We start from the raw sequence: 26,172 nt of genomic DNA, 5'->3' as shown, positions 1-26,172 counted from the left end.
ATAATCCCATTTAGTCCATCGGCTAGGATATCTCGCTTTCACCGAGAAGAGCCGGGTTCGGTAAGCTCAATTCACAACACCCCACAGTTCGACCCTCAATACTAACATTCGATCAGACTCCCGGAGTGGGAACTTCTCCTTTTTGCCCTTTTACTGCGACGCGCAGTGCGAAAAGAATGCTTTGGGACGCATGCAGCTTTTTAGGATTTTTTTTTTTAATTTGCAAACTTCAGTCGTGCCCGGTCTTAGTGGTTTGGGTCATTCACTCGCACTACAGAAGGAGGTGCATACACTGGGCTTGTTACTACACACTGTCTTGTTGGTTTTCTATATTCGTTAGTGTAGCACCTGCTCTCTTGTTTGGCTCTTCTTTGCTGCGAAGCGCGAAGCATGGCCTCCACCCTAATACATATTGTACGTGCTTCTGACGCTCAGTACAAGTAGGATTGGTATTAGCCCAGCACTGGAGTGAAGTCGGATTGAAAGCGTACAAACTGCCCTCGCCACGAGATATTGTAGTATTGACATTTGTGGGTCTTCTTGTATCGACAGCCTTTTTTGTTCACTGTGTCGTGCGATAGCTAACCGCTTCGTGTGGGTCTATTCTGACAGAGTTATCTGCATTGTGACAGCAAGAAGACAGGAATTCATGTCAAATTAGACGCCTACAAAGATGAATGTCTTGACAGATCATATTACATAGCCTAGGTTGAGGTATACGTTGACTTTTATGCGGCGAGACTACACATGTGTAGCACTGCGAACATCTCCAGGGTGATTATTTTCTGTCATACTTATCAAAGGCGCGTATACCTACACCTGCTAAATCCTGCTACTGAACATGAGTATGAAGTGTTTTTCTAGTTCTGCTCGTCCTCCGCTTTCTTCTCATTCTCAGCCTGCTTCAAGTCAAAGGCCTTGACCTTTTCTCTCTGGGACTGCCTCCACTTGGCCTGATTCTCCCTCTGCTTTCTCTTGCTCTCGATAGCCTTAGGGTCCCCTTGTGCGATCTTCAGATCGCGGAGGGCTCTCGACCGGCGCCCTGACTCTAGGGACTTGCTCGGTGCCTTCTTCGTAGTCGACATCTTGCTCTTGTCAAGCGCATCGTTAAATGGTATCTTCCCATCCATGGCAGCGACCTTCGCCTGTGTGGTTTTGTGGGTTTGCGTGATGCTCTTGCGCTTCTTATCGAACTTCTCCGCGGCGATTTTGTCACCAGCGGAGATCTTTGCTTGGTTCATTTTGTAGGTCTGGCGATCGTACCCTTCCTTTGACAGCCCAGCCTTCAGTCCGGTCACTTTGGTCCTCTTCCTTGTAGGTCCCTCTTCTTCCTCGTGGTCTTCTTCTTCGATCAGCGCGGTGTTGTCCCACATACGCTCCATCGCCTTCTCGAACGTGGCTGCCCTTGGCCCATAGCGCGCGATCATTTCGGCGCTCTGAAAGAATGTCCGGCAGTCCTCACCGGCGACGGTGTGCACCTTGTAGATGAGCGCGATCTTCGAGATCTCTGCAACGGTAAATGACCGACCTTGAAGCCAGTCGCGGAGGCACTCCAAGCCAGATGGAGTTCGTGGCCACGTCAGCGCTGTCCTCAGCTCTGTCTCATCGCCATCACCGTCAAGGAAGTCGGCGAACACGCGCAGCGGAACGAGCTGTCCAGTCGAGTGCTGGTGCCATGTCTGCGTGGTAGATAGAAAGGCGGGGAGAGAGACCGGCCGCCTGAAGTAGACCATTGTCAGGTCCACAAGGCGCTCTCGGAGGGCTTGCCGATGTTGGGCCTTCGTGGTAACGTGGGCTCGATACCTCTTGAAGCACTCCGGGTGGTTGATGTAGAGGACGATGCGGCTTAGCTTGCCGTGAACATCACGTTCCAGCCACGCTATCCGTCCTATGCCGTGTCCGAGTTTGACCTCGGTCGCGTTGATGTGGTTGAGCTCGAGGTACTGGTCGTATAACGCTTGTGGATAGCGACCAACGACGAGCACAACTCTCGCTGTAGACAACGATGTGGGCCTATGTGGTGACATATGCGCGATACCTCTCCATTAGCTCTGGATGTGGGAGCATAGCATCTCATGCAAGAAAAAATTCGAACAGGTCTGGAGACTACATCAAGATGAGAATGTGCAAAGTGTGAGACCCAAAGTCGATGTAGGCCCCAGGCTGTCCAGTGTTTTTTCTCGATTGATGTGGTAGCGAAAATGTGATGCGACATAGTTCGCCGTCTGCGTTATTCGCCAGCCATGCCATGCGACCTAATACAGCTTCACATGGTTTGCTGCGTGCTGGTCTAACCAGAAGGGCGGATCGTCTATTTACGGAGCTTACTCAATGGCATTCGGAAACCAGCGATCCACAGCAGGGTCGGTCTTTGGCCAAGTCTTCGTCTCGCTGTCGTCACAATGCCCATGGATGGTGAAGGGTGTCACGGGCTCCGCCCTGGCCGTCTGAAGCAACTCGGCAATCTCTGGATGGTGAGGGGAGAGGCGAGGCAACAACTCCTCGATATCTTCAATCACGTTCTGTGTGGTCGCTGCAGTATGAAGTCAGTATACATGTCTCATGCACTTCGCGCAGCCAGAACTTACCGTATGCGTTGAAGAGTCTCGCCTCTGATATCTTAACATCCGTCTTTTCCAGCTTCTTGAGCTCTTGCGCGTTGCGTTTCCCTGCGAATGCCGTTGTGATGGCGGGGTGGGGGACGAGGTTCTGATGGCGGAGAGAGGGATGCTGATGGCGGCAGGGTTCTGAGAGCGGCCGCGGCGTTTCGATGGCGGCAGTACTGGTTGCAAGCAAACTGAAGGGATTGAGCGAGCTACCCAGGTCAGAACTGAAATCCGAGTGTGCGAGAGACGAAGCTTACCGCGTTTGGCTGACTGTTTACTTCGCTTCGTAGAAGAGGAAGGAGTGGCCCACCACCACCACCACCACCACCGCGCGCGTCAGACCATACCAGTGTCCGGAAAGCCGTAATATGTAAATGGAACAGATCATGTACCCGGGTCAGAGCGAGTGTAGCATAGAAGTGGTTGTAGGTCGTCAGCGCCATGAGCAGCGTGTCCTAGTAGGGCATGACCATCTACTCCAACCTCCTCAAATCGTCCTTCTGCAGAGCCGCCACAATGTCCGCCTTCTTCTTGGGGATAGGCCGAGGAAGCCCACGTGAGCGATACTCATCACGAACCATGTCTCGGGACTGGCCTGCGTACGCATCTTCGGTCTCTTCATGGCCGCGGCGTTCTTCCCCCATCTCTGTGCGTCGGCCTTCTTCCTCAACATCTGTTGGCTGGCCATCTTCCTCAACATCTGCTGGCCGGCCATCTTCCTCAGCCTCTGCGCGTGGACCTTCTTCCTCTGCCTCCTTCTCTTGCTCTTCGAAGTAGCATAGGCGGTACTCGTCGTACCATTGCGTGTGCGAAGAAAGCATGAAGCCGACAAGACCATGCTACTCAGTGTTAGTGCGTGTCTTGTACAGACAGCGGATACAACATACCTCCAGGTTCTCGCGCAACACGTCGCCCTGGACAGCCATGGTCTTGTCACGGACCTCCCGTCGACTGGATTGGTAGTCGCATAGGAGCCAGCCGCTGCTTGGGGTGTCGTGCTGGATCTGAACAGCTTTGCATCGAGGAAGGGTCGTCAATAGCGCGAGCGCAGACTTGAACTCCTTCGTATCCGACATTGCTGAGAAGGTATCGCCATCGGCTGCGGCGCCCTGATGCAGCTGGTAGAAGAATGCGGTTCTCGGGACCTTGAAGCGTAGTGTGGTGATGTGATCGCTCCACCGCTCAAACTTTGCAAGTGACACTGCGCGCGCAGGAAAGTCGGCGTCAAGCTACGGAAACGGAGTCAGCATGTGCTTGTGTCTCCCTCATCTGAGACTCATCTGGGACTCATCTGGGACTCACCTGGAGGGAAGCGGCGGTCGAATTGACAATGTTGTAGAAGCTGTCTTTGCATCTGCCCACGAGCTCCTTGTTGCACGTCTGTCGGAGAGAGCGAATGTCGCAGCACGCAAGATGGCGTACAATCATGCCAAATAGCTCGACTGGAACTCCCGCCAGACTTGCAAGAGGAGCCGGCTGTGCTTTCTTCTGGTGTGGCTGGCGACGGTCGTGGCGGGGGAGGTTCCGCGAGATCATCATGTCTAACCTACACATGCGAGTCTGCAGCAGGGCAGTGATGCTGCTGACGCTGTGCTTGTTGATGTGCGTAAACATTTGAATGACCACCTTGCGCGCCCCGCCGACGAGGCGTTGTAGCAGGGAGTCCAGGGTGCTTGCGCTGAGGGCAAAGAGCGTGGGGACAATCTCATCGACGCGACAGGAGTTGGCGACGCTGAGGCCTGGGAGAGCGCGCAGGATCTCAACGAGCCAGTTGCAAGATCCTGTACATTTACAGGCAGCGACGAGTAGAAGGCGCAGGTTGTTCTTGTTCGTAGTCGTGAGCAGAGTTGGGATCTGCTGGGCACGATCACTGAGAGACGTGATGGAGTTCGTGCGTAGACTCTCAACATAGCTATAGCCCTGTCTCATATATTGCGCCAGCTTGATTCGAAACTGCATACAAGCCATTCGTCGTATACAGCATGACTATGCAGGTTCGCTATAGCGTCGAGATCTCTCTTCCACGTCTACTTCCTCTCCCCGCAACGGTGGGCTCATAAGGAAGGCAGGTGTGACCGGTGTTGGTAGCTCCGTCAAGTATATGTTGGTCATCTTGGTTCCAACGAAAGTAGTTCTCGCGGTGCTCGGAGTGACCGGCTCGAAGCCCTTCCATAACTTGGCTTGCCTGTACTGCTTTACTGGTGGTGAACGGCGAAGTCTCCATGCGCGGTGTAGCAACAGTACTGTAACAAGGACCAGTACGGTGCAGACGATGCCAATAGCGATGCCGATTCCGATGGCAGCCGGTGTAGAGAGCGAGCGATCGTTTTCCGAATGGTACATTGCCGATGATGTTGACGATACTTGAGCGTTGTCAAGGCTTGGTGAAGGTGTGTAGACGGCTGTGCTCGTAATGATTGCTGTGATAGTGATGCGTGCGGTGTTTGTACTCATTCTGGCAGTCGCAGTAAAGGTACACAGAATGGAGTCATTGAAAGAATTACCTAGAAAGTCTCACCCAGCCTTTGCAAACAACGAGCAGTCATGGTTCTCTTACGTCTCCATTGGGAAGGCTGAGCACTAAGTTCTTGTCATATGCAACTAAGCGCCTCCTAGTGGATCTTGGATTATCACAGCCTTCGTAGCCCACATGTGGACGTCGAATGTGACTTGGTAGAAACCATATGAACCTTTGATCCAGAAGATGAAATACAGCAAACGTAGTCGAGGGTGCGCGCGTGCGAGCTATCGCACTTGCTCAGAGCTCAGCAATCGTTCCGGAAGATGTCATAGCGGTCCATCACTGTAGCTGAACATGTCCCAAGAAAGCCGATGGGGTCGAAAGTGCTCTAGAGATGCAATTTAGAGGCGTCGTGCAGGCGTCCTAATGCAGTAGCGATTAGACGAAAAGGGTAGGACGAGCGAGAAGAGCACCCATCAAAGACGAGATGTGAGCCCGCTCTGTTCCCAAGGGCGCTTGAGGCGAGATGCGCAATCCCCATTCGATGTCATTGTGATGCGCTGTCACACGTGCTGTTGGTGTCCAGCCTCAGCGGCTATTAGGACGCCATCTGCACTGTCGAACACTCCAAACCTGGAGAAATAGCAGTGTAGCGATTCTGTAGCTGAACTTCTTCATAGGCAGATCAGAGTGATTGAGCAAAGACGGAATCGACGTAGTATGGTGCGCGTGGTGTGGTGGTGTGATCACATAGGTGAAGTCCAGCCGGCCGCCGGAAATATTGCTCGCGTGGTAAAGCCGTCGAATAGGAACGCCGTGCGCTAAGCTGAGATGCGCATAGCCTTCCCATTCGCCGGCAGCACGTCTACATAGTAAGCTTGACGACGATATGACACCTGTAGGTCGGTCGGCCTAGCATTCTCACGAATACTGCGGCAGCTGTCAGCTTAGCGGCTGCAACATTTCAGATCAACCGGGCCTGTAGGAATCAAGCAAGTGTATGTGCATTGACATGTGCCCCGTATAACAGTAGAGCATCTCCATCCAAGGGAGCTCCACGTGTTCCCTGGATGCACAATCTCGTGGCATGCAACCTGCTAAGGCATTTCTGATTTAAAGAAGCGAGCCTCGTGGGGGCCAAGAAAGTGCTTTTAGTCACGATGCAAAGGGCGGCAGAGATGTCACCATATGATGGGAAATTGCAGAGTGAGTCGACTCGGGACATGACTGAGACTTGCATCACGATGAGGAGCAAGAGTGACATCAAGAACGCGCGTCGGGAATAGGAGAGGACGATCAGAGATCAAGATGTTGGTGCAGAATGCCATGGCACGGGAGAGAATCCTGTGGGCTAGAATCACGGCAAAATCGGGCTTGGCGGCATCCGCGACAGGGGACCCGAGTAAGGCTGCCAGGTACACCACCAATCTTGGTCAACGTCGCCAGCTAACGTCTGTCGAGCCACAATTCACCCAAGATTGCTCTCCGTCATGGTTTCGAGCTCGGTCTTCTTATTGACGTTCGCCCGGTTTCGGTGGAGCGGTTTGCGTCTCAGAAACTGCTTGCCTCGGCGTCCACGACGAAGCCGGGAATGACGACATGCACGTCTCATCATCTTCTTGGTACACAGAACATGCACCGAACTCCGGGCCCCCAAACAACGCGTGGCTGGTTGCCTTGACAGCAGGTGGACCCGCGTATACACTTACCTTGGTGCAATTGCAGTGAGATGGGAGTTGGCAGCAGCGTCGCGGTACGCAGATGTCGAGCTAGAGGAAGCGTGGTGCTGGTTGCTATAGCGGTCGCTGGTCGCACGCCGGTGAGCACCTGCATTTCAGGGTCATCAAGCTCGACGCCGCACTCGCGTCGCTGTAGCATTAAGAAAGCTTGGCCAGACGACAAGTGCTGACTTGTTTCAGAGTGAATTGATCACTGTAACGCTGGAAATAGCACTGGCACGCCTTGCCATAGCCCGAATTGTCCCATGGGCAGCTGCAGAGACATGCATGGCTCCGCTGTCGATGAGACGGGGCGTCGCAGGCTGTGGCTTGGATGCAACGCCTCTCGCCCCAGTTAATCTCGTTACACGGCGGACAAATGTTCGTCAACAGACGTCATAGGCTCAAACAACCAGAGGCGGCCCCGGATCAAGCTTCACTCGAAAAAGCAGGAACGGCTGCCGATGACTGGGATGGGCTGTGATGGCTTGCCGCATCTGGGCAAGGACAAGGACAGTGCGCTCCCATGTGGCGTCACTTGCCTCACTGGCCAGTTAATTGCGTGCATTACGTGGCTAAAAAAATGTGGAGGAGGCGCAAGCGAGCAGGCGGTGGCCGCTGTGTTTGTTGCTGGCCGCTGGGGCTATGGCGACATACAAGCGCGCTAGTTCTTATGCACTCACCTGGTATAAGAGCTCTCCTCTCGCCCTGCCTTCTACTCCCCACCTACAGCTCAAACAATCTCCACATCAAACCAACTACACTCAACTCTTTGCCCACTCACCCAACCAACTCACCCACCCAAACCATCAACATGCGTTTCTCCACCATCGCCACCGCTGTCATCGCCGCCGGCGTTGCCAACGCCCAGGTCGACTCCATCATCTCCCAGATCACCTCTGCTGTAGGCGGCGTCCCTTCTGACCTCGCCTCCGTCGCCTCATCCGTCGGCTCTGAGATCACTTCCGCTGCTGCCTCCATCACCAGCGCGGGTGGCTCTGCCGCTGCCTCCGGCGCCTCCTCCATCCAGAGCGCTGCCGACTCTGCCATCAGCAGCATCGCCTCTGACGCCGCAAGCCTTACTGGTTCCGCCGCCAGCGAGGCCTCCCAAGCCACCGCCTCGCTCGGCTCTGCTGCCAGCTCTGCCGCCAGCGCTGCTGAGAGCGCCACCGGCACCGGTGCCGCCGATTCCAACAACGTCCCTGCCATGGGCGCTGTTGCTGGTGGTCTCCTTGCTCTTGCCGGTCTGTTGTAAGCGGGTCGACACTCAACCGCTTCCTTCCAACATCGTCACAAAACGTCTCCTTTGACAGTTTCTTCGATCGGTTAGCGACATCAGCCATGAGCTGACATCACTTCGTCTCTCGTGAGACAGGTGTGGGACCAGAATGATTCACAGCGACACTTGGGATTTACCAATCGGCATACTTATAATAAGTCATTTCAATGAAACATTCACAATACCCCAAAACTACTTTCTCGCTGCGCTGCCTCTTCATGCTCTGCCACTCATCGTCGTGACATTTCTTCCATTCATCATTATGGCACACCGGCTATAAATTTCCTGACAGCGTCTGTTTCTGGGGCTGCTGATTCAATGGTGTTCTATTGTTAGAGTTCAGCATCGCAGCTGAGTTGCATGATGTGAGGTTCTCGCTTATGACGTAAAGCCGCGCGTTCAATTCGGTGGCGTTTTCCGAAACCCAATAACGCGGCTGCGGTTAGCGTCGTCCCGTATGCACTCCGCATTCTCGCATGCGCATTCTTTATTCATCCCCTTCCAGATCACCTCCTCACCGCTGATCAGACAGGAGATGCGACGAATTGGTCGTACACAATCCTTCACCGCGTGCATTAGAAGGCTCACAGCATGATCGAGATGCACCGGCTCATTCGAGAGATTAACAGGTGGGAAATGTACCTGCAACGCGCCGTTCAACTGACACAGTGGCTGGCCGCCTGGCTTGCGGCACAGCCACGGAATGATCCCCGACATGCATTTGGCCGGGTGATCTGCATCGCGACACATGCCTCCCGTTATAGTTTTCGGCGCGCCCCCGGGGACACCTGGTTGATCTTATCAACAGGAACAAACACGGAGAAAGTTCCTGGAGATGCGGAACGCACACCACTTCGCTCCAAAGGCGATGCAATGACGACTGGTTGCTTCATTGTATTTGGCTGAAACAAGAAAGCTGGAGGCTGACGATCTGCGGAATTGCTTTTCCTTGGACCTTTGCCGCATCGAGTACTACGTCTTTTGCAGGCTGCAGCACTAGCTGCTTCGCGCCTTGGAGATACACGCTGCATCATATTCCACAACACGTTAGTGCACAAGACGTCGCATTGCGCAAGGCTGCGGTGTACTCAAAGGTGCAACTAAGAAGCAACGAGCGTCTTCGTAATGTACTTACACAATGGGCATACTGCGTATAAAGTACGGTATGTCGAGGACCCCGATTCACGACATTATTCACGGACATCACTATCCAAGTACACAACACTACAACTACTTCACCCGAAATTACCACGAAGCTTCTCAGTCTTTCGTCATTTCGTCAGCCGGACAGGGAAATTAAAGCGCTCCACCCGGTATTATCTTCATTATACCATCCTCACTAACACTACATGCGCACCACCAACCTGCCCCCGAAATCCATAATCACAGCGACCATGTCAACCCTATCCGGCTTCACCTTGCCCCGGAACGCCAAGACCAAGCGAAGTTCACCCTCCTCACCAATCCTCATTCCCGATCACCGTCCCCTTATCATCGGTCTGGCTGTCGCTGGTGCAGTGACGAGTATAGTCGTAATCTACACAGTCTTCTTCTTTATTCTCAAATGGCGCAAATCTCGTGCGGCTGAAAAAAGCAAGGATATCGAATCCGAAGGTAAGATCGAGCTCCAAGACAATAACCCCTCACCGTATGTGGGCGACGGCCACCAGGGTGGGGATTTAGGCGATAGTCGTAGTGTGCGCGCATCTTCAGAACAGTCTGTGCATTATAGTGGTGTGAGGAAGGAGGATGGTAAGCTGGACTTTGTCGAGGTTGACTTGGGTGAGGGGAAGAGCAAGGAGTGATGTGAGTATGGTGAGTAGGCGTGGCTTGAGAGGTAAAGTTGCACGTTGACGAAAGGGTTTCGTTGTATCAGTTTCATGGCTTGAGCGAGGCGAAGCGATGACTAGCAGTGCCTCTGCATGCCTAATTCGTAAGATTCGAATAATGGGCAATACATTTATCTCGCACTACCCATATGAATCAAGGTTATTCGAGAAGACAACGTAAGCCGGTGGATATGTCTTAAACCTCCATGTATTGATTGAGTGCTTACGGAGAAACCAGATCATTTCGGCTCCCCAAGTCTTCACCCTCTGCGGTCTCCTCATCCTTCTTTCCTGTCCATGCAAAGAACGTGTATCGTCCCTCAACGGGCTCTCTAGCAGTAACTAAAGTCTCCAGCTCCTCAACTGTACGAGCCTGTCCTATCAAGCCCCCTTGAACGTCCGGGATGAAGCCAGACTTGATCGCAGTCTGCATCCATTCAAACACACCGTCAAAGAAGCCGGATGCGTTGAGTACAACCACCGGCTTCGCGTGAATGCCTAACTGGCTCCATGTCGTCATCTCGAGTAACTCCTCAAGCATCCCGAAACCACCAGGCAGCGCCACAAAGGCATCAGCCTCCTCAGCCATCATCCGCTTACGCTCGTGCATGTTGTCCACGACCGTTGTACGCCCGAATTCTTCTGGCGCGGGCGGCGGCCCGCCCAGTAGAAGAGCACGTGGAATGATGCCATGTACCGCGTCGGATCCCTGCGATGCCACTACGTTGCCAGCGAGTACGCCCATCAACCCCATGGTCCCGCCTCCGTACACTAACGACCACGATCTCTTCGCCATGATATCCGCTAGCGCTTTGGCGGCATCGCGGAACCTGGGATCTTTCCCCTCACTAGACCCTGTCATTCATCAGTTATATTCACTCCTGGATACTCGTGGGGACGTACCACAGAAGACACACAATGTGAATGGTTTCGAACTCGTTCCATTCGGTGGCTTTGTGTGTACTTGCTTTGAGCCCATGGTTGACGATATTCAGCTTGCGAAGTTCTGCGTAGAATAACGGGAGTAGTGGCCGAGCCTTCAGATGATCGAGTTGTGAGATCGTCTATTGGAGCTCATCACCACGATTTATACATCGCAGTTGACTCAGCAGACTATCACGAAGCCTGTTGTGCCATACGGTTGTTGTAAGCTTTCACGTTCAGCCTAAATTACATCTCGCTAACAGTAGCTTGTATCTTGTTTCAGAGCCACGAGGTGGAGTGTTACTATGTATGTACTCGGGCCAAAAGAATAATGGCCCGGTACCCAGGTAGCCTAGGTTTCGGCCAATCAAAGGACTAGTGCTGTGTCCGACACTTGGACCACTCGGGTTATTATCTGTTTAGTCCGGGTACCTAGGCACACAACACTCTTCGCATTCGCTAAGACGGTTTCACATGCCTTGTGTCTTCTCGGCCCCGTAAGTGACGTAGAATCTACTAGCTAGGTACAACTTCAATGACGAGCCCAAAGGAAGTCCTGGGCGTCTTGGTCAGAGTCAATGGCGCACTCTCCGATGTCTTCTTCGTTGAGATGTCGCTAAGACTTAGCAGTCTATCTACCCTCAAGCGACATGAGTTTTAACTTTGCCCTGAATACGAGTCACCGGAAATGTTGTAGGTTACATGAGTCTACAATCCTTTGCGGATGCATCTTCCTGGCCGAATTTGTTACATCATTTTGCGCCGGCTTTGTCGCACCGGCTTATGGGCGAACAGGAAGAATGGGGTTTCAGGGAATCGACCATGTCATAGCTAAAGTGTATTCTGGAGAAAGTTGGTCGACGAAGGAAGCCTGGGCTTTGTGAGCAGCCACTCCTCCGTTCATAAAGACACCCTGTGGCGCACTGTCTTTCTAACTCACTCACAACTATCACATCTTCTCCTTCTGCGAAGTCTACGAAACACATCTCATCAGTCCTCTCTTCATATAAATCATTACACAATGGGACACAAATCCATCATTGCGATCATCGGTCCGACAGGCGTTGGAAAGACCAAGCTTGGAATCGCACTCGCCAAAGCCATCAACGGCGAAGTCATCTCCGTGGACAGCCTACAAATCTACCAATGTGGAGGAATCATAACGGCGCAGCCTACTACGAAGGAAATGGATGGTGTCAAGCACCACCTGATAGACTATCTGCAGCCCGACCAGGAACCAACCACCTTTGTCGACAACGCCATCTCAAGCATCCAGCAAATACACGACGACGGCAAGACCCCTCTGCTGGTCGGTGGATCCATCTCGTTGACCGAGCCACTCCTCTCGCATCCGTTCGTCCAGCAATGCGACCTGTCAGTCATCTTCCTCGATTCCAAGCTGTCGCACTTGAAGCCGCGACTGGACAAACGGGTAGACGAAATGATCGACGAAGGACTCATCGAAGAGGTACGCCTGCTTTATGAGCTCGAACAAAGACTGTTGGGCTGCCCAGACTTCTCCAAGGGAATCTGGAAAGCTATCGGATACCCCGAGTTGCGACCAGCCGTCGAGAGCTGGAAAGAAGGCAATAAGAACCAACAACACCTGGACGAAGGGATCGCGGAGATGAAGAAGCGGACGGGTTCGTATGCTGAAGAACAGCTCAACAGGATACGTGGCAAGCTCATACCAGGAGTGCACCAATGGGCCAACAATTACATGGTCCTTGTTGTACAAGATGCTGAGACGTTTGAGGAACGCATTGTTCAGCCTTCCGTCTCGGCGTGTCGGGGCTGGCTCTCGGAAGAAATTCGTCAGCGCATGGTGGAGACGAAGCGCCGCAGTAGGCCGAATATGCCAAGGGTGGACAGCTTCTCGCGGCAGACTGTGAAGATGGCGGAGAATTAGCGAACGGTGGATGGGAAAATGTATCTTTCTTGCTGGTCGTGGGAGATTTGATGGTTTATAAATTTTGCTGCATGTTAATGAAATCAACGATTCTCTTGTCACCTCAGTCAAGCCTATAACAGTAGTTGATGAGCTATCGCCTTTTGAATTATTCTATAATCATCATCAACCAGAGCCATCTACTCTAAACACCTCGATACCCCTTCTGCAGTCTCCCTGCTGTCCTCTCCTGCAGCGGAAGCGGAACCTGCTGCTGCTGCTGCGGCTCATAACTCACCGGCCGGGCAGGACGATAAGCCCTATAACTACCTACAGGCTGAAGAGCATCAGGATGTGGATACGTGTCCTCTGACCGGGAAGGCAAACGCGATGGACCCTTTTCTGCGTCATCGTCGCTATCGCGTTTGCCGAAACAACCACCGAAACAATCGCAGACGTTGATACCCCGATATGCAGCGAAAAGTGCGTAGATTGTTAAGCCGAGAAGGATGAAGCCGAACACGGAGCCCACGACTATTCCAGTAATTTTACCTCTGCTTAGCCACGGGCCGGGGTCGACATCTGGGTGAGATGTTTGGGTTGGAGACGCGGTGAATGATGTTGCGGATGTTTCTGTGGACCTTGTTCCTGTCTCAGTGGAAGCTGGAGAAGTGGTAGTAGTAGCGCTGGTCGTTGTAGGCGGTCGTTCGCTACTTGTCGGCGTTTCAGTCGTAGTGGACGGGGCTGGTCGAGGTGGTGGCGGCTCGGAGGGAGTATCTGGACTACGCGATGGCACGATCACTGTACCAGACGGCCCGGCAGTTACGAATGCTATCGAGGTGATGAATGTGATGGACGTAACAAAGGGTGGCGGCTTTGTGTCATCTTGGCGAGCTACTATAGTCGCGATAGCCGCAGGCGACGACACGGCGTTTGTTGCGTGGTTTGAAGAACCTGACCGCGAGGCAACGAGAAAGCCTGCAGCGGCGATAGTGGTGGCAATCGGAAGGCGCATTATGGACGAAAAAGGTGTGGTGTTGTAGCAAGAGAAGAAAAACATATACCACTTCTATGGCGTTAAGTCTGATCTTGGCCATTGTGTGTTCACGTATCGCATAGTTACGAACAATCACTTTCGATGAAGAGAATGCTGACGTGATGGAATGCCACGTATGAGAGTGAAGCGGTGGTCGTCACCAGATCGCGACACGTTGTCAATTGACAGTGTTAATGCTTGGTGTATCTAGGTGCGGCCGATGATCGGTTGTTACAGCTCACCGCCACCACCTAGCAGTGCTGTAGGCTCGTCCAAAACGACGGGGCAAACATTTAGTCCCACACCATAGGTCTCGAATGTCATGTTTCCACTCTCGTCGACCTCAATCCACCTGCGATTAAGTAGATCGCCATCCTGCGCCCTGTCGAAGAAGTTTTGCGGAGCGAATACAATACTGGAATAGGCCTCCGTATACAATGTCACAGGTACATCTTCGCTCCTAGTGTAGTGATGCATGCCGAGGTTGAACCAAATGACGAGATCTTCACCTTCGATGGATTCGCCGTCAAAGAACTTGCTGAAGTCCTGCTGCGGCGTGAAGGGGAGATTGATGTTCTGAACGCTGTTGGCAAATGGCTCGTTGTCGTGCTGCTTCGTAACGGCTAGATGTGATTTGGCGAATTCGGAGTTCTTGCGTGACCATGGAGAGTTGAGGGTCGAGAGGTGAATATCGGAACGGCCGGGTACGAGACGATAGCCGCGTTTCTCACCCCAGGCATTGGTAGCGTTCGGGTTCAATACGACGTACATAGCCTGGTTGTTGGGTGCCCAGTTGAATTGCTGCTCTTCGGCCATGTATGTAATGTTCATCTCCATCTGTTCAAATTCGCCAAGCTCGGGGAACCACGGTTGGGTTTGGTTCACAACTACCAACTCCGAAACTTGGAGCGAGTTGGCTGCACCAACGATGTCGAAGTCGGCCTTGTACGTAACAATGTGATCGTGAAGTGAGCCTTGGGTGGCTTGTTGGATTCTCGGTCCGAATTTTGCTTGCGCCGGATAGTAGAAGCTAGATTGCAGATACCCAGATGCTCGTACAATGACTTCTAGCGAGCCGTCCATGTGAAAGGAGTAGTCAAACATGTAGTCATAGTTGCCAACTGTGGCAATCGCGCGAACAATCAGTCCAGCGCCTTTGACGCTGCCGAGGTTGCTGAAACCGTATTCGTTGGATGCGCCCGTGCGATGACGTGAGAGCGGGAAGTTCATGTCGGTTTCGAAGATGCAAATTGCGTTCTTGTTGACAGCCGTTTTGTTGTAAGATGGGTAAGTGATGTTCCAGAATGTCGATCCCCATGGGCAATCGAAGCCTTCTACCAAGCTGCCCATCTCAGTACCAAGCTGGTAGTAGGTATCGTGGTATACTGTATTGGCAGCCTTCGGTTGGTTGCCACCTTGTAGTAATCAGCTCTTGTCCAGTAAGAGACAGAAGGAATACTCACCGTATTGAGCAGTTGCCTCTTGCATCGACAACTCGTAAAGAATACGTTCACCTTTGAACTTGATGTCATAGAACATGATGCCAAGCGTCCTCGAGAATGACATGTAAAATGACCAACCCATATACTCAACATACTGGTTCTCTTTGTCAAGCTTGTATCGCTTTCCTCCGATTTCCAGAGTGCTTGGCGCGAGCCGCTCCTCCAGATCCCGCACGCCTAGCTCAGGCTTGTAGTCGACTAGCGCCCAACTCGCGTCGAGAGTCTGGTCGAACTCCATAGCAAGATCGCCTGACTCGAATGCACTCCGTAGGTCTGCGATGGTAGGGTAAAACTCTTCATTTGTCACGAATCCTTTCAGTGAGTAGAGAGAAGGATCAGTGCCGCTACAGTCGATTAGGAGATAGAAGTCTAGCGGTGTCATGTAAGTTGCTGGACCTGGAAAGCGGAACATGATGTTACGAAAAGCGCTAGAGCCATCGAAAGAGATAGGCGTGCCAGTCGTCGAGGAGAGATTGGTTCTTTCGTCGGCCGATCCGAAGTAAACACCTCCTTGGAAGAGAGCTGCTGTAATGTCTGAGATGTTCGACATGATGGATGTGATGAGCGGCTCGGTTGCCGTCGTCCTTGGGCCATCGAAGTACCTGGCGTTGTATGGCACGGAACCACCGGAGCCGCCGTTGTAGATGTAATCCAGCTTCTCGATCTTGGTTTCTGCAGATACGGGAAGTGGGCCGATCATGTACTCTTGGGAGTCTGGCTCAGCTTTCCCACCTTGGAAGATGATGGCTCGGGCGTATTTGGCGGGCATTGTTGCACCCTCGTCCATGTACTTCAGGACATCGGTCTTATTGGTGTGCAATGCATCAAGCCAGAATCTGGTACCTGTCAGCCGCGTATTCTTCTCCTCAAACACCACTTCGAGCATAACGTACACGTAGTTGTCCGTAAGCACAGCTTGCGTGGGATCAGTAAGATTGAGACCGGAGGATGGCGAATGGAGCATTGTCCAGACGGCGAGATTCTCATCCGGTGTCAAAGGAGCCCATGGATTAGTCTTTGGCGCTACTGTGGTGGTAGCAGCCTCAGTCAAGCAAGAGTATGCCGTTCCATTGTCGGTGCGTTTGTCAAAGTAGTCTCGCGCTACTCTTCTATCATATCCAAGGAAGGGGATGGTGGAAGAGCTCGCTATACCGAGAAGAACGGTCGAGACCAGAGCTGAGCAACGCATGTTGATCAACGGTACTAGCAAAGGATGCTGTGGACATTTCCCGGCACTTCTCTTACACTTTATACACCGTCGCGAGCGCTGCGGTCCCAGATAAGACTCTAGTGACTTGCGACGATGACAACGAGGAAAGATGGTATCTCAGGCTCGAACAACGATAAGAGGAGGAATCAGAGGTAGTAAGGGCCTGCAAGGAACAGTCTCCACTCAGCCTGACCACTTCCGGGGAAGGGCGCAGCACGGACATCACCGCGTCTTACAGTCCATGTCTTCGTACACTCTGTCTCGAACTTGACCCTATGTCTGGTATCTGTTGTCATCTTGTTCGTAACCAGCGGAGCAAATGTCTTGCTGCTATCCAATATCTTCAGGGTCCTGTCCAGTGTTTTATCAGGCTGAAACATACGAATCTTGTGGGAAACCGACCGTAACATTATGAATGCTTCGTATCCGCGACGCATGAGACTATTGCTGTATAGGAAGTCGTAGCCTTGATGCGTCGTTAACCCACCTGGCGGAAAGGTGGGGTTACATGCTGTGGTGTATCTTATCGCTGCGAGATAGTGTCTTTGCATGTGCCAAGCCGTCCCCCGCTTCTGTCATTGGGAGCAACGAGGACTGCCAAGATCGAGGCACTAGTACCGCCGAAGGAATGAGTGGTGGTTGAACTATCGGTTAGGTAAAGAGGAGAACTCGTTATGGCACGCCTCGACTTCGGCGTTCGTTCAAAACTCCGAGTGTCTTTCGGCATATCGGGTGTCAGAGATCGGCATAACGTCTCTAGACAGTTAGAAGTGTAAATTGGCTGTGTTGAGGCGCTATCGCATGGTCAAATGTTGAAGATCCCGCAACATGAAAGATACAGCTGCGGCCTTGACATGACGAAGACCCGAAGGATCCATTGATAGATCGATATCCGCAATGGGCAACGCAAGGTGAGCGCTACATGGTCACGAACGAGGCCTCAAATCTCCTACGAGCCAGTATTTTGAGACGATTGATATCTTCTAAGGGCGATGTAGAATATTGAACAGCGGCTGTCGAACGCGTAGAGCCCGGATGTTGGGAAAGTGTGATAGTACTCTCTCGAGAAAGGCGGCCGAATACGGCTACGCGACGCGACGGGGATCAATCGTGAGGTTAAAGTCGTCTGAGATATTCAGAGTCCGAGCTTGGATACGAGCTTGCGCATAAGTGATAACAAGGCTTGAAGATGGCAGTGTGTGCATAAGGTGGCAGGCTGAGAGGACGCGCTGCGACGCGACGCGGAACGCCGACCTCGCCAAGACGTGATGACAATGACGTCATCGATACGTACCATTTCTGCAACTTCCTTTGCAAGCCTCCAAGCCTTAATCAACTTATGGCATTTACGAAGACAAACGTTTCGATTGAGTTGTACGCGAAACTAAATGACCTCCTGGAGCATACGTTGTCGTTACGTCTGCGCTTCCATAAGCAAAAGGCGCAGTGAATACCCTAGGGGTACGAGTTATGAACACCAAGGCTCTTCATACAGTCCATAGATGTGATCAAACAGATCGTAGTCCTCGTCGTCCATCCCATATATTTTCCATCAAAATGTCATACCTTTGCCTTTCTTTTTCTTCCGCTTCTTCTTGGCGGGTTTCGGCGCCTTTGAACTCTGCCCATTTTCTTCCTGCTCAACTTGCCAAGACTACATTCGTTCAATTTGCTCAGGGTTAATCTGTTCAGCTTGCCAGAGTTCCTCCCCGTCAACTTGCCCATGCACCACTTCAATAGCTTGCAAAAACTCCTCCATCAGCCTTTCGTGTTGCCTGCGAAGCTCATCCTCTCTCCTCGCCACAAAAGCTTTGTGCTTCGCATCCGAAAGTTTGACTAATTTTGTCGAATGAAGACCCCGCATTATCTTCTTGTCCCAGCCGCGATACAGCTTATTGATGTTCATCGGTCCAGGCCTTTCGTAGAACATGCCTGGATAGTATACACCTTGCTGAGATGCCTGATTCATCGTCCTAGCAATAGAACAATCGCCAGTCATGATCTGTCCATGTGGCGAAGAACTCATGGGCCTTTGTATCATCTCCTGTATGACAGAAGCGGCGTCTCGAATGCCGGCTCCATACCTACACAAGCTACCCCTAAGCTCCAGGTTCTGGACAGTATTGTATGCAAGGACGGCATCGAGAAGTATCTGCGCGACCAGACCAGCCTGCGGGTGATGAGTGTTGCGAAACTGCCTTAGGTCAAGTGATAGCATGCCCGCGCGTCTGGAACTTGCGAGCTTGGTGTATAGCCTTGTCCATATACGAGCGCACGTGTTATGCAAAGTCAGCCAGTCAAAGTGCAAATCAATAGCATCCGCCTCCACGCACGGGCTCAACCGAGTGAGGATCCCATCTGGTTTGTTGTTCTTGGCTTGCACCTGTAGTGATCGTATGGCAGCGGCGTGTTCCAATGGATCGACATTTGTTCGACGAAGTAGACGCTGTATGCCTTCTTCGCTCCTCATCAGTTTCGCCCATTTGGAAACTACCGAATCCCTTTCACTGTCGCTGATCTGATTATCGAAGCGGTCCATAAAGATGTCGGTCAGCATGCTGGGATCAGTGATGTACGGCTGTGTTGTGGAATTGCTAGATGACCGTTGGAAGCAGCTGAAGATCATTTGGTAGTCCGTTGGTCTCTCGTAGCCATAAAACAGCCGCGTAGGATCCTGGCGGAGAATAAACAATTCCATATCGGGCCATGTCGGGGAATCTTTACACAGCAACCGAGAAGCTGCATAGAGATATACCATAGGTCCGATACAGTCCGTAGCCCACTCAAGCTGAAGACCGTACTCATGTAGATCCAAGGACATGTTGTACTGGAATACTCCACAACCCAGTGGATGTCGACGTAGTACTACATGATCCTCATGCTGGAGTCTCGATAGATAAGGGTGTGGGATGTTTCCCAAGGGCCCGGTCACTACGTCCTCCGTAAACCAAGCCCCGAGCGTGTCTTTCTTCAGCTTGATTTTATTCATAGTCATGACAGCTCCTTCTCGGAATTTAGGATTAGACTCGTATCTGTCGACCTCGGAGTTGACCTGCAGAAATTTGTCCAGGATCGTATTGTACCCCTGCATGGAATTCCGGAGCTCCTTGAGTGGCGCATCTAAACGATCGCCTAGCACGTCTTGTATGTCGATATAAGTCTGGGCAGCGAATTGTACCCAGATTGGAATCTTTTTGTGTTCCACCATATAGCGTACCCCTCTCGCGATCTCGTCTTCGGCAATTGTAGCGAATTTACCTTCCGAAATCAGGGGCAACTTTACCCAGGCTTGCCACAGCATCAGATGGCACATCTCAACAACCCTTGGCAGATACGGGTGCCAATCCTCACCGGGTTGCTTGAAGACGGTAGGATCAAGCTTGCTAGGGGTGGGGTTAAGCTCGCCAAACTCTCCTCCTCTACGAGTAGACCGAAGATACCATTTGAGCCCTGACATGACTGAGAACAACGCAAAGTCACTCTGGTCCTGAGAATCATAGCGAGGAAGCTTAATGAGGTCTAGAGATCCAAATTGCTCAGGCGTGAACTTTTTGTCCAGCGTAGGAGTCCGCTTGTAGAACAGCAATGACGGCAACGTCCAGACAGGGAACACGTCTGCGGGGAATCGGTTGGGCCGCTTGACTAGTCGATCAAACTCTTTCTCAGCTAAACGAATGACGTCTATTGCTGTATTCGTCAACAGCGAGCAAACATTGTTCTCCATCACGGATTCCTTGTATGTAGTCCACATGTCCTTTACATATTGACGAACGAAGAACAAGTCCTCTAGGAAAACATCGATGGCCAGCCAGAACTCGTCCTCAACTTCCTTGTCGTCGAAGTCGATGTGTACAGGTGTGAGGTCCTTGAAAGGCTCTTCACTGATAGTATCTGTTTCGTCGGTGTCAGATGTCGATAATGAAGCAAGCCTATCGCTGAGTGACGGTATGGTATCTGTCTGCTGTGCAGTTGCAGAAGGTTGGCTTGTTGGTCGCAGCACGTCTCGAACCTTGCCCAGAACCCTTTCTGTGAAATGGGTATGTGTGCTGTCTTCGAGCTGGCTTCGTCTACTCTTGGCGCCAACGGACATTACGTATCGGGTCTCTCTCCGGCGTAATCTGATAGCTCGAGAAATTGTCGCCATCACCTAGAGATGATTGTACGAAGTTAGTGTTTGTTTCACATACAGTCCGTTCATGGAGTAGTACTCACATCTTGCGGAATGGTGGGTTGAGGTTTGTGTGCCGCGATGGCCTCAGCCATGGGAATAAACTCAGACGTTTTGATGAGATATTCGCCTTTCTTTCCATTGGAAGAATTTACGCTCGTTGATGCAGTGCTAGCGGCATATCCGCATTTCACAGCGGTCTGGCGAAGCCATGCTGCTACGTTCCGGGTGTCTTCCGTATACCGCTTCACCCGAGATCTAAAAGTAGGCGGAGGGGGTGGCCTCGCAGCCGACTCCATGATAGAACAAGGACCGATATGAGACGTGACACGTTGAGATGATGAAGCACAGGGAGGTTGAGGATGCTACGCGATTGCGTGGGGATAGACGACAGAATCACAAGGCGGCGTGGTTGATCTAAGCTGCTAACATACTAGCGCGATACTCGACGCGCACGCGTCTTTGCGGGGCACACCGAAGCTCCCTCTCCATCTTTCGCTTTCAACAATCCTTGCCAGCTTCGCACCGCAATCTTTGTCGCATAAAGTCCCTCTCTTAATCGACATTCGATCAGGCTCGCACCGCCAATCTACGCTGGCCAGGAAAGCTCTCATCATGCCTTCCGCCCAGCGCCTCCAATGAGCGACTCGGACCGTTGGACCGCGTTCTCCATCTCTTTCGCCTTTTGCGCGCGGACCGCTGCGTTTACGTCGTCTTGAGGAGACGTGCAGGGCTCGTTAGCTGGAAGCCGCCGGGCAGCTTCGTGACGAGCTGCAGGCTGATTGTTGGCCGGTGCTGGACGAGCATCACCGTCATCATCAGACTCACTCCCGACCAAAGTTTCAGCTTCAGAATCATACTCGACTTCTTCGTGAGCGGGTCGTGCACGAGGTACACCTGTGGCCTTGGAAGCCTGAGCTTCGCGAGCAGTTGAAGCAGCATGAGCGGTCATGCTGAGAGGTATCGTGGCGCTTTGGTGTGAACTGTCCAGGTTGCACTCATACTGGAGGCCTAGACGGAGCAATTATATGTCCAAGATTTTGATTTGACCAACACAGATTATCAGCCAGATAACGAACGACGAACAACGAACAACGAACAACGAAACGAAAGCGATGTCCAAACGTATTACATACCTGCTGCGATAGCACCCACACCACGATCGGCCGCGCCAAACGGAGGCGCCATAGCGTATACCTTAGCTAGTATCGTGTGGCCACCGGTCTCTATACAACACACTGCATGATGTAATTACACATACGTGTAGGGCTGGGGCGCCTTCATTCGCCTCTAGCTCAAGTTCACTTAGCTTACGGCGCATGCATTCATCTCTTCCTGGCCGACGATGCTTTTGCAGCTCCTTACAGGCTAAAACAGGATCTCCACCAAACGGAACAATGCGAATTCAAAGTTACAAGGGTCGTCTATCCTCGGAGCTTGAGACACCAGGGCCTTTCCTCGCCCTCACCCACGTTGTGCTGCCAGCAGCCACTCAATAATAACTGCATCAATTCCACCAACCTCCAGCACGATGCTTCGCCAAGTTCAGCATTTGCTCGGCTTTCTCCACTGGCACAGGAGCAAAGTCAGCGTATGCTTCACATGGATACGTGGAGGTTACTTACCTTTCTTCTCACATTCCTCGAACTTCTTCTTGGCTTCCTCGTACTTTTCCTTTGCCTTCTCAAACTCGGTTTGGGCCTCAACATGTGATCGCGTCGCCTGTTCGACTGAGCCCGGCACGTCGTAGTATGGAGTATCAAAGCCAGAATCCCACACTGGATACCCTCCTAGACCACCCATACCACCATGGCCGCCAAAACCTCCTAGATCGAAAGCTGGCCATTGGTATCCCCGCATGCCATGTCGTTTATGCCGTTTGAAAGGAGCAATCTCATACATCGCTTCGATACTATCGCGACTGGTAGAAACGATGCCTGTCGCAAAACCAAGCGACAAGTAAGGGTATAATGATATGCGGAATTTTGTGAGAAGATGACGGATGAGCATGAGCTGATCTTATACCATAGACAGAGCACGCCTGAGGCAGACAGAATGGTCCACGTGTGCCAAAAGCAGGATTTCACAATTCGGGAGTTGAGTTGGCTCCAGGGTCACCAGTGCCACTCAAACGTTTCGCATCGTGAGTCTTGACCTAGGGCGACGATAGACTGCGTAGGGTCTACCAATAAGGAGCATTGTGTTGTCATTGCGGGAGCGGTCTATCATCGGAAGCTATTCTTCATTCACCCAAGCTTCTGGGCGGAGGCAAAAGCTCAGCCACGTCTTTTTGTCTAGCCGACCGCTAACGAAGTTGAGCAAACAACGCGACCGCGTCGATCGCACAAGAACGAACGCGCTCCTCGACAGACGACTGTACCGAGGTGCAGTGAGGCATCAGGGTTTGTGTAGCGCCTGGAAAGACTCGAAGTCATATGCTGAATACAAGACGTAATGTGGCCGGCTTTCACCACTCCTTGTATCAGCTGCGACCTTCCTCATTGCTGGCAGAGATATAGCAAACCCGAAATTGACGCGCGCAAACGTTATCGGGATATCCGATCGGTCGTTACCCAAGACGTGGGGTATCATAACGAAAACCATTGTACGCCCCGTTCGTCTGTCTTACGTAGCCGAGGGTTTCACGATGAGGATCTAAGCGATCTGCATGCTACCAAAGAGGGGCTGGTGTTTGGCATACGGAGGAATTGTCCGCTATTTGTGATCTCAGATGCCACCAGAGCATCGCCGATATTCCATGTTGCCGCTTCATTCATCATATCGTTCTTTTGCGAATCATCAATGTCGGCCTCTCACCAACGAACGCCAAGTTACTCCCAGTTACCTCACAGGCATTTTTTGCCACCTGGTTTGACCGTTGTTCAGTCGGCTGGCTACCACGGGCCGATTCCCCGACATTCCTACCTGCGTGGAACAATCGTAGCTTGTACGACCAATGTACGGCCATCCCGGATGTGCTATACTATTCAGCACTCCGCGATTGTCTTGGCGATTACTGTCTTTACTGCTGGACTCATGACTTATACGTCAATCACCGCTTTCTAGGCATGTCGTGGCTAACTGCAACCGCATAGCATATACCTGGCTTGCCACTCCCTAGGACACCGCAGCCTATACGTAATATAGGACATCAAATGAAGGTATGTCGATACATGCCGTTATGTAAGCTCCTGGTGCACGCCCTCACTGGTCAATACAGAGCGTTCGAGGGGTAGCTAACTTTACTCAGATCTGTGATACCGAAATCTGACCGGCGGTTGGTCCCGGGTTTTCACATGTACTCCATGCTAAACTCGGCTAGGTATTGAAGAAACTCATCCCACCACTGCAACGCTTAGTGGTAGCCCAATATTGATCGCGAAATTGCACAATCAAGTATACAACGCATACACTCCTCCCAACCAACACACGCCTTATTCATCTCCAGGCAATTATTGTCGACCTCGTTATGCGACGTCTCACATCACACTCTCGCTGCATTTGCCCGCGCTGCCTCCCTGAACTGTCTCGCGCATCTTCTTCCTCTCTTCTTGCCACTGCTTTCTCCTTGTCCTCATGTCCTCCATCATCGCTCGCATGTCGTTGTGAAGGATGTCGCTCATATACATCCAATCGTAAGGATTATGCATCGGCGCTCGTGAAGACGGGCTTTGCGCATATCGCTGCTGGTAGGATTGAGGATCAAGCGGAAGAAAGTATGGCGATGCGCTGGATCTTTGGTAGGAAGACATGACTGCCATGTAGCGAACTTCTCGCGATGAACGATGAATGGGGATTTAGTAATGATGTTGCTAACAGGCTACAGATAAAGAGTGTTGTGTTGCTACAGTAAGTACACACGTAGATGACAACGCGTCGTCAACGGAAAGCGACAAACAAATGAGCGAACGGCTACGCCAGCGAGATGACAACCAGAAACTCTACCGAGATCCTTGGAAAAATGAAGATCACGAGCCAGATGCGTCCACCTGAACGCTAAGACCTGTAACAGAACTTGTACAGCCGCTGGAGTCTTTCCCTAAATGCTGCCATATCCTGCTCCATCCTTCTACTCTCAACAAAGGCATCGGCCCACATTTCAAACAGGAGGTCGCGTTCCATGGGAGGAGCCATGTCTCTATCCAACGGGCGTGGCGGCGCAAACGGCATTCGTTCGTCCTGTCTTCCGTTGGGACGACACATGATCGGTGCAGACCGACTAGGAAAGAAGTCGCGGGGCATGCCTTCAACACCCCGACTGTACCTTCCTGGTGCCGAGGCCCTTAGGTACTGTTCTTCGAAGGGTTTGCCATGAAAGGGGAGCGCCAATCCACGATGCCTTCGATGATTTTGATCATATCGTTCAATTGCTTCGGGAATGCCCTCAACGGAGTACCACACAGGCTCAGCTTGCGGAACATTTGGACCGGCCATAAAAGCGGGGTTCGCAGCATTTCGATAGACGAAAGTTGGAGGTGGAGCTACAGGAACCGGGTTTTGCTGGACCGGAGCTGGTTGACCTTGAGGTGGGTCAACAACGGTACGGTAGTTGAGCCGGAATTGCGATGGAGGCTCGTTCCCATTCGAACGCAGATATAGGATCTTGCCGTGAGACTCTTGCTCGTACTCGTCTGGAGTGGACTGTGAGTCTTCAGAAGGGTCATCGTTTGCGTTCTCTTCTTTGTCGTTAAGGTTTGGGTTCTGAAGCGCGTCGTAGGCCGCTAGATACTCGTCGATGAGCTTTTGACTGAGCCCTTCGAACTCATCGTCACCTTGGGAAGCAGTATCGTCCTCCGCAAACGGTGCTGGAGGGCGTTGCTCTTCAGCTTTCTTCATGTTCTTGCGAGGGCTCATTGTGTTCAAGAACTTCGAGGTATCAGCGATTCGAAATGTGAATGATGAAGCGTCAACAAGATGAGTGTTGTAGATCTCGGATGAGCTGTACTTATGTCAAAAGCCTTCCTCGTTATCGGTCGCGTTTGGAAAAACAGCTGGTGGAGTGGCGGACGAACAATGAGACGACTGGGTTTGGTTGATAAGCAGCGGAAGACCGATCGCAGTTTGTTCTTGCTATCGCGAACACAGAACAGTCGTCGGTGAAGTCTCACACGTGTGATCAAACGGGCAATATGCGAGCGATTGCACGATCACCTACAGCAGTATCGCCTATACTGACTGAGAGCAAGACCACATAGATTTGTTTGCCGATACTGACAACATTGACAGGCCGCCGCCATACGGTATCCAGGAATGATGGTATGCTTCGCGATCTTATTCACGTAAGACATGGAGAACTGCAAACACGTGCCAAAGACGTATAAATGATGTTTCATGGGTACAATCTGAAAGCAACAACACTTCTAATTAACGTTCTTCCATTCTGGGTCTTCCTCAGCAGTTCCTCGTCGGCTTAGGTGCTAGGATTGATAGTAATGGCGGCGCATATTCCTCTGCCGCTCCATATCCAAATCATCCTGTGCTTCATCCAAGCTTAACTGCAGCACCGTATTGTCCATCTCAAGCTTTTCAATACGTGTATAAAGCGTATTGA

The 26,172-nt window shown here is 51.9% G+C and overlaps 10 protein-coding genes across 10 annotated transcripts; 3 read left to right on the top strand and 7 right to left on the bottom strand.

The window, feature by feature from the left end:
• Positions 1–860: 860 nt before the first annotated feature.
• Positions 861–2,046, bottom strand: J4E83_002715 (uncharacterized protein; the record flags this gene model as incomplete). The annotated part of the gene is made up of 2 exons (XM_049329658.1): positions 861–2,013; positions 2,039–2,046. 2 exons carry the CDS (start codon positions 2,044–2,046, stop codon positions 861–863), a joined length of 1,161 nt encoding a protein of 386 aa, XP_049191337.1.
• Positions 2,047–2,324: 278 nt separating this feature from the next.
• On the bottom strand, positions 2,325–3,049 carry J4E83_002714 (uncharacterized protein; the record flags this gene model as incomplete). The annotated part of the gene is made up of 3 exons (XM_049329657.1): positions 2,325–2,533; positions 2,589–2,709; positions 2,864–3,049. The coding sequence occupies 3 exons, from the start codon at positions 3,047–3,049 to the stop codon at positions 2,325–2,327; spliced, it is 516 nt and encodes a 171-aa protein (XP_049191336.1).
• A 30-nt stretch (positions 3,050–3,079) lies between these two features.
• J4E83_002713 (uncharacterized protein) lies at positions 3,080–4,949 on the bottom strand (the record flags this gene model as incomplete). Its single annotated transcript, XM_049329656.1, has 4 exons — positions 3,080–3,445; positions 3,494–3,835; positions 3,909–4,518; positions 4,654–4,949. The coding sequence occupies 4 exons, from the start codon at positions 4,947–4,949 to the stop codon at positions 3,080–3,082; spliced, it is 1,614 nt and encodes a 537-aa protein (XP_049191335.1).
• Positions 4,950–7,599: 2,650 nt separating this feature from the next.
• On the top strand, positions 7,600–8,040 carry J4E83_002712 (uncharacterized protein; the record flags this gene model as incomplete). The annotated part of the gene is made up of 1 exon (XM_049329655.1): positions 7,600–8,040. One exon carries the CDS (start codon positions 7,600–7,602, stop codon positions 8,038–8,040), a length of 441 nt encoding a protein of 146 aa, XP_049191334.1.
• A 1,373-nt stretch (positions 8,041–9,413) lies between these two features.
• Positions 9,414–9,869, top strand: J4E83_002711 (uncharacterized protein; the record flags this gene model as incomplete). The annotated part of the gene is made up of 1 exon (XM_049329654.1): positions 9,414–9,869. One exon carries the CDS (start codon positions 9,414–9,416, stop codon positions 9,867–9,869), a length of 456 nt encoding a protein of 151 aa, XP_049191333.1.
• A 247-nt stretch (positions 9,870–10,116) lies between these two features.
• On the bottom strand, positions 10,117–10,872 carry J4E83_002710 (uncharacterized protein; the record flags this gene model as incomplete). Its single annotated transcript, XM_049329653.1, has 2 exons — positions 10,117–10,748; positions 10,830–10,872. 2 exons carry the CDS (start codon positions 10,870–10,872, stop codon positions 10,117–10,119), a joined length of 675 nt encoding a protein of 224 aa, XP_049191332.1.
• Positions 10,873–11,838: 966 nt separating this feature from the next.
• J4E83_002709 (uncharacterized protein) lies at positions 11,839–12,726 on the top strand (the record flags this gene model as incomplete). The annotated part of the gene is made up of 1 exon (XM_049329652.1): positions 11,839–12,726. One exon carries the CDS (start codon positions 11,839–11,841, stop codon positions 12,724–12,726), a length of 888 nt encoding a protein of 295 aa, XP_049191331.1.
• Positions 12,727–13,972: 1,246 nt separating this feature from the next.
• Positions 13,973–16,432, bottom strand: J4E83_002708 (uncharacterized protein; the record flags this gene model as incomplete). Its single annotated transcript, XM_049329651.1, has 2 exons — positions 13,973–15,156; positions 15,205–16,432. 2 exons carry the CDS (start codon positions 16,430–16,432, stop codon positions 13,973–13,975), a joined length of 2,412 nt encoding a protein of 803 aa, XP_049191330.1.
• A 1,675-nt stretch (positions 16,433–18,107) lies between these two features.
• On the bottom strand, positions 18,108–20,543 carry J4E83_002707 (uncharacterized protein; the record flags this gene model as incomplete). Its single annotated transcript, XM_049329650.1, has 1 exon — positions 18,108–20,543. One exon carries the CDS (start codon positions 20,541–20,543, stop codon positions 18,108–18,110), a length of 2,436 nt encoding a protein of 811 aa, XP_049191329.1.
• Positions 20,544–24,617: 4,074 nt separating this feature from the next.
• J4E83_002706 (uncharacterized protein) lies at positions 24,618–25,475 on the bottom strand (the record flags this gene model as incomplete). Its single annotated transcript, XM_049329649.1, has 1 exon — positions 24,618–25,475. One exon carries the CDS (start codon positions 25,473–25,475, stop codon positions 24,618–24,620), a length of 858 nt encoding a protein of 285 aa, XP_049191328.1.
• Positions 25,476–26,172: the final 697 nt, after the last annotated feature.

The sequence above is a fragment of the Alternaria metachromatica genome (assembly GCF_023757995.1).
Source record: "Alternaria metachromatica strain BMP 0045 chromosome Unknown scaffold_4, whole genome shotgun sequence".
Taxonomy (NCBI): Eukaryota; Fungi; Ascomycota; class Dothideomycetes; order Pleosporales; family Pleosporaceae; genus Alternaria; species Alternaria metachromatica.
This window is presented reverse-complemented; position numbering and strand designations above follow the sequence as displayed.